The sequence below is a fragment of the Stegostoma tigrinum genome, chromosome 7 (genome assembly GCF_030684315.1).
Source record: "Stegostoma tigrinum isolate sSteTig4 chromosome 7, sSteTig4.hap1, whole genome shotgun sequence".
In the NCBI taxonomy this organism is placed as follows: Eukaryota; Metazoa; Chordata; class Chondrichthyes; order Orectolobiformes; family Stegostomatidae; genus Stegostoma; species Stegostoma tigrinum.
The window spans coordinates 47,131,320-47,138,752 of record NC_081360.1 but is presented as its reverse complement, the minus strand read 5'-3'; the positions used below and the strand labels follow the sequence as shown (position 1 = coordinate 47,138,752).

Genomic DNA, 7,433 nt, shown 5'->3' with positions numbered 1-7,433 from the left:
GGAAAACACTCTTTAGGATTAAATTGCTCTAAAATGGCAATCCAAGAGATGGATCCTTCAAGCCATGACAGGCCTCTGTGGCAAACTGTAATCTGGTGTCTGTGCCTGGATTATACATTTCTGGGCATTGTTAGTAATTGTCACTTCGGGAAGTTGGTGAGATGGACTTGAGAGAATTTCCCACTTAGTTCCTAAAAGCCACTCGGATATGAAGACATTAATTTATGTTTGAAAATATGGAAACAGTGAAGATATATATTTAGCTTTGCAGTACCTTTAAAGGATAAGAAGTTGGATCAACAGTGCAACCTGAGAAGGATGTGCTGTGGGCTGTTAGAGATAATTAGTCAAAGAACACCATTAAAAAGCTTAATGGTAAACAAATAAGAACATTGCCTTTAATTCTGAATGAAGTTTGGGCAGAGACAACAAATGCAGGAGTTGTAATTTTGCAAACAATGCTGGAAATTGAAATTACATCAAAGTAAATGGATAGGCCTTGCCCAAAATAAACACTGAATTCATAAGTACCACTTCACCCACATACAATTAACACTAAGCACGCCTCAAACCAATATCTTGTAGCTCCCACTAGACTTGCAATTATTCAGGTATGACAAGCATATCAACAAAAATTACAATGCAATCACTGGCAGTCTTCCCTGAGGGATTTGCATGGGTGTGGATCGCCAGAAAATGAGTTTGCATGGAACAGTGGTGTTTGCAAATAGAAATGCGGTATATTGGCCTATAAAAGAACCATTATGATTCAGACAATAGTCCAGTTCTAACTTTGTAGAGCTTGCTGCCCATCCCTTCTAGCATAGTCTGATACATGAAGAGATAAGCCTTCATTGTCTTTTCTGTAGAAAAAGAATAGCAGGCATTTGGCTTTACAAGTTAGCAGAATTCCAAATGGTGTAGGTGAAAGGTTAACAGAGTGAACAGATAAGAGTTCAGAGTAGATGAAAGTGGGAAACTATAAAATTATAAAAAACTGAACTAAATAATTGTTTGAAAAGCAAGAATATAAACAGAGAAAAAGATCAGAGAAACAATTTGCAACTATAAATCCAGTTTATGAACAAACACTGAAAAGGACATCTTGCACTGAATGACCTAACATGCATGCTATATTTTCTATAGCCACATGTTGAGGTGCTTTGTATTATTTGCAAACAGCAAAAAGCTACATAAAACCAAAATACTATGACTCTTCAGAACAGTCATATTAGGCTCAAAATAGTAATCTTGTTTCTTTCTCCACAGGTACTGCCATACCTGCCGAGTTCCTCCAGCTTTTTCTGTTTGTTGTAGCAGAAAGTGTATCATTGCTTTGTACAAGTCAGACACAGAGAAAATTAAAGCAAATAAGTCCATCAGGGCATAGGATTTCCAAATAAAGGTGACAGAAAAGATTTAAGGATGTTACAGGATTGCAGGGTTTGAGCTAGGGGCTGAAGAGACTGTAGCTATTTTTCCCTGAGCATAGGAGGCTGAGGGGTGACCTTATAGAGGTTAATAAAATCATGAGGGGCATATATTGGGGAAAAAAAAGTGTTTTACCTGGAATACGGTAGTCCAAAATAACAGGTCATATGTTTAAGGGGAGAGGGCAAAGTTTTAAAAGGAGCCTAAAGGACAACTATTTCATGCAGAAGGTGGTGTGGATATGGAATGAGCTGCCAGAGGTGGTGGTGGAGGCGGCTGGTACAATTATAACATTTAAAAGGCATCTGAATGAGTAAATGAATAGTAAGGGTTTAGAGGGATATGGGCCGAATGTTGACAAATGCGACTAGATTTATTTAGGATATCTGGTCGACATGAATAAGTTGGACTGATAGGTCTGTTGCCATGCTGTCAAGCTATGTGTCTCTGTAAACTCCATCTACCACTCCTTGGTGCATCTGAACAAGGTCCCATTGTACTCCGAGACATCCTTCTTCGCTGTGCACTACACCACTAATCTTGACATCATCTGCAAATGTACTAACCAGTCCCCAGCAGGAGTCCTTGAAACACACCGCTGGTCACTGGTCTCCAGTCTGAAAAGCAACCCTTCACTGCCACTATCTGCCTCCGACCTTCAAGCTCATTTTGTATTCAAATGGTTAGCTCTCCCTGGATTCTACGTGATCCAGCCTTGCTAACCAGTCTATCATGCAGAACCTTGCTGAAGTTCATTTCAACAACATCCACCATTCCACATTCATCAATATTCTTTGTCACTTCCTCAAAAAACTCAAATCAAATTAGTGACACATGATTTCCCACACACAAAGCCATGTTGATTATCCCTAATCAATCCAAGCCTTTCCAAATACATGGAAATCCTGTCCCTTAGAATCCCCTCCAACAATTTACCACTACTGACATCACAAATCTATAGTCCCCTGACTTTCCCTTACCAGCTTTCTTAAATAATGGCACTAGAACAGCTACCTTAGAGTCTACTGGCACCTCACCCACAGCCATTGATTATACAAGTATCTCAGCAAGCGGCTCAATCATTTGCCTATGTTTTCATGGAATTCTGGGATATACCTGATCAGATCCCAGGGATTATCCACCTTTATGCATTTTAAGATGTTCAACACAACCTCCTCTGTAATAGGGACATTTTTCAAGATATCACTACTTCTGCAAGTCCTCTAGCTTCTATATCCTTCTCCATAGTAAATACTGACACAATATATTTGTTTTATACTTCAGCTGTCACCACACAAACATGTTGATCTTTAAAATGGACCTATTTACTCTTTGTCCTGGACATACTTGTAAAATCTCTTTGGATTCTCCTTAATCCTATGCACCAAAGCTATCTCATGTCTCCTTGTGGCCTCCAGATTTCTCCTGAGTATACTCATACTGTCCTTATCATCCTCTAGGGATTCATTCAATCCCAATGGTCTATAACTGATATTGTCTCCTTCCTTTTCTTGACAAGAACCTTAACTTCTCTAGTCATCCAGCACTCCCTACACCTAACAGCCTTGCTCTTCACATTAACAGAAACACTGCCTTGGACTTTCATCAGCTCATTTTTGAAGGCTTCCCACTTTCCAACAATGCCTGCGAAAAGCCTCTCCCAATTGACTTTTGAAAGTTCTTGCCTCATACTGTCAAAATTGGCCTTACTGCAATTTAGAACTTTAATGTTTGAGTAGGGTGTATTGTTGATGTAAAGGATAAGGAATATGAACTTCAATGAGGATCTGAAAGGAATCAAAAACAAGACTGAACATTTTAAATAAGAGGCATGTGAACGGCCTTTTTTGGGCCTTGCAAGTCAGTGAACAACAAATGACAGTGGTACCAAAATTTCTGCAAGGTGGAAGTCATGAGGCTCTTAGAACGTCATCTGAACAATCAATACTGGGGATGACAAAACAAATTATTTACATTAATATAGCATGTTTAACAGTAAAAATGACCAAAAGCACATCATAGAAACATTATCCAATAAAATCAACATTGAGCTGAACAAGTGCTGTGTGGGTGATAAAAGCTTGCACGAGCGTATCAGCAGCAGGTAGGCTGAGGCATGGAACTAGCAGCAATGTTATGGTTTCGGAATTCCATGGCCTTGATGCAAACTCAGCTCATAATTGAATAGGATACCGCTATTGCGAATAGCTTTGTTCATCTTGAGACAAGGAAAGCATTGGAATGAAGTTCATGGAATTGCTAGAACTGACAGCTTGAGTCTCACCAATACTTGGCTGGAGATAATTGCAACTCATTCAAGACAAGGTATTAGACATGTCATCTGATATGACATAAATACTGGATAGACTGAGGAAGGTAATGTGGAGTAAAAGTGGCCATTATTAGCATTGATGCGGAAGTTAGCTCTAAATCTATGTGTGATGAAACCAATAGACGAAGAGAATATGTAGAGAAAAAAGGTGTGATGGGAAGCCATTTCTAGAGACACTCTGACTATAATTTGGTAGGCAATAGTAGAACCAAGCTCGACAGTAGCACACCATTGGATAATGGAAAACATTTGGGAAGGAGCACATGGTTGTTTACATTAATAGCTGTACAGAACTAGAAACATGAAAACAGAGAACAACAGAAGCAATGTAACGGGGTAAAAATACTTCAAAGAACACAATTACATTTCTTGTCATCGCACCTGCTTAAAAATACAACTTTTAATTCATTGAAGTACTCTGGGAGTTTTACTTCTGCTATTCTTTAATTTCTTTGCTGCTGTTGCTTGCAGCTACCTCTGCCTGGAGATGTAACAGTTTATCACACCTGCTGCCCTGTGTCATCCTCACACAGCCACAATTTTCATATCATCGCTTTTGATTCCTTTGGTTTTAGTTTAAATAAATATTTAACTAATGTCATATTAATGTAACTAATATCTCAACTTAAATATTACTTAAACCTCCACTCAAACACAAACCTCCGAAAATTCAGTGATTTGCTATGCTATAAGAAGACAGGTTAGATAATTCTGAATAGATGAAAAATGAAATCTGTTGAATATAAAATGAAAATAATAGTTTCAATAGGATTAAACATTTAAATTATTTACTTAAACTTACTCTGGATTTACATTAGTATGCATTATGGTGCTTGCTGGTTTAGTAATTCAAATGATTTAAATTGCAAAGAGTTACTTTTCAACCAACAACCTCTTATGATAGATTTTAAGTTCAATTTATTATTGTGGTTATGGATATCCTATGTAAATAAGAGGGAAAAATAAATTAATTGAGAAGTTTTTAACATGGGACTTTTTTATTTTGGAAACAAATTCAACATTAGCTTTTAGAAAGCTAAGAAGAGAGTCAATGCCACTTTAAGTGCTGCAATCTTTGCATCATTAACCTGTAATCCAACAAGACAATCAAGCTTCAATTTCAGAGCCTGGAAAAGTCAATTCTGCTATACAAGTTGGTTTTGGCAGATGGCAGCACTAGTATTAAAAGGAAGTACACAATAATTCCACTTCGAACACCCCTCGCACTGTTAAATAAAAATGTTGTTCTTTTACGCATTTAAAAACAGTTTATTGACATATTTTTCTTTGATAAATTATTTATTCTCTCAGAGAACTTACTCATGCAAATTGCACAAAGAGGAAGATTACACCTCAAGCTACCTCTGTAGAAAGGGAAGCTTGCAATCCGGAAGTTAAAGATACAATTTTTGTCTACAGATACAGTCTGTAAAACAAGGATTATGAAATTGATTCTGTTGAATAGTGTAACTGATATCCATCACGAGATATTAATCTACCACTATATGTTGAGAGGTTTCTTCAAAGGTCCCAAGAAGCTTCTATCAAACATCCTGTCTCAGTTCCTACAGTCTAATTTGACAAATTACACAATTATAAACTAGAAGACCTGTAAGCTGTACTGGAGAAATTACATTCCATGTCCTGTTATTTTTACTAAAAGCAACTCCTTTGTGGCAGCTCAATGTGATGTAACTATAGTTTTATTTACACACGTGAAGACAACTTTGAACTACTGACATTCTGTTGTCCAAAATATATCTTTCTTCCTTTTTCATACAGATGTTGTCAGTGTCAACGCATAAAATTCTAGTAGTTCTTCTGTTTCTCCAATTTCAAATCATATCCGAGTTTGACCAAGAAGTCACTGCAGTGTTGATGGCACATTTAGTAAAATCAAATATTTCACAGAAGTTTTGATGAGAAGAAAGATAATATACAATCAAACGGCACATGGAATGTTAATCATCAATATTCATTATCTGTATACACAATCATTTAAATAGGATTCCAAAGGTCAGTGTGATATTTAAAGGCAACATTCACAGAACCGTTGGTCTAAATAACAGACCACTGAAATATGCATCATTCATCATGACACCCAACAAAGTTGCTGAGCTTTTCAGACTAAAGATTAAAAAACAAAATACACTGTCTACACCTTATTAAAAATTGACAAAACATAAGTCCAATTAAACAAAATTACTAACAATCATGAACATTCTTTCAATCTTTCATTCCCATCACAATGTGCAAATTAGAAAAGGCAAAAAGAGATAAATGCTTCCTATGTCTGAGAACAAAGGCCCCCTCATGGCCAGCTCAGGGTCCAAAAATTTATTCATTTCTTGTTTAGATGGGTAATTAGTTTTGTTGAATTACTTCACATATTTGTTAGCAGTTTTAAATTTAAAACATTTGTTTGAAAAGAAGCACTGGAAATGTCACTTTTCCAATGTTATGTTTGCATGACATGGATTGGAGGCTGGGTTTATCTTGGACCTCTGGAAAGCAGTTCATGACCAGGTGAACACGATTACAGGTAGGATAGCCCACGTTGAGCTTCCCTAGTAATATTAAGTTTGATACTTCCTTCACAGTTTCAGGAGAGTCACCTTAAAAAGTAATAACATTGCTCACAAAAATCTTTTGTCCCCCACTGCACAGCCATAAAGACAGACAGAAAAAGATACTTAAATGTTACTTGAGTGTAGAAAATAGAAATGCATTGTGGATCAAAGAACAATGACTAAAATATCTGTTTTCAAGGCTGAAGTTAAGTGTTCATTTTGTTTACACTGCTGTAGCCACATCTGAAATACAACTAATAAAAGCACTAAACTTGGAGCATAGAAGTTGTTTTTGGAGATCTGTCGTCCCAGTTCTCAAATTTCCATTTTACAGTCACCGTTGAGACAATATCTGTTGATTTATGTGACGCAAATATTATCCGATCAACTTGCTGAAGGTTGAGACTGAGACGAAGGAGCAATTGTAACATGAGACTGGACGGGCAGGTTTATCTCTGAACTCTGGTCTGCCATCTGGGTGAGAACAGAAGTGGCAACAGCCTCTGCCATTGCCGTTGAACTTATACCATTTGAAGTGCTGATAGAGCTGTGTTGGATGACTTGGGTTTGGGGGCTGCTGGGTAACGGGCTGTCTATAGAATTCTCATCCTTTTCTACATCTGATGAAAAACAAAACAGACACTTAGTTGTGTAGAAATGTAAGAACAAACTATGTATATTAAAACTGACAGTAGTTTACACTGTCCTGCACTCTGCAACATTCATTATATCAAGGGATTCTAAAGAGATTTCTAATTTAAAAACCTGTAATTTTACACTTTTACTTTGATTTACAAAATTTCATGTTTACAATATTTTACATTTACAATAACTTAAAACAATTTGGAAACGGATTATTTGTGGCATTCAGTGCAACCATGACAACTTGTACTTAATGCTTGAGAAATAATCTGTACAAGTTACGTTTTCTAGTACCCAAAACTTAAATATAAAACTAGACACATAACCAAATATTTGAATAGTCAATTAAATACGTGTTTCAGCATTTATTTAGGGCTAAGGGTGCGATTTTCCATTCCCTGAACAGGCAAGAATAATGGCAAAGCATGATCATAGAATCAAAGAACCACTGCAGTACA

The 7,433-nt window shown here is 36.8% G+C and overlaps 1 protein-coding gene across 4 annotated transcripts in view; it reads right to left on the bottom strand.

Moving 5' to 3' along the window:
* Positions 1 to 369: 369 nt before the first annotated feature.
* Positions 370 to 7,433, bottom strand: part of atf2 (activating transcription factor 2) — a 125,618-nt gene continuing 118,554 nt past the window's right edge. For all 4 annotated transcript variants that reach the window (XM_048534283.2, XM_059647203.1, XM_059647201.1 and 1 more), the window contains one exon: positions 370 to 6,953. In XM_048534283.2, coding sequence (XP_048390240.1) covers positions 6,718 to 6,953 — 236 coding nt within the window. In that variant the 3' untranslated portion in view covers positions 370 to 6,717. The remainder of the gene's footprint in view (positions 6,954 to 7,433) is intronic.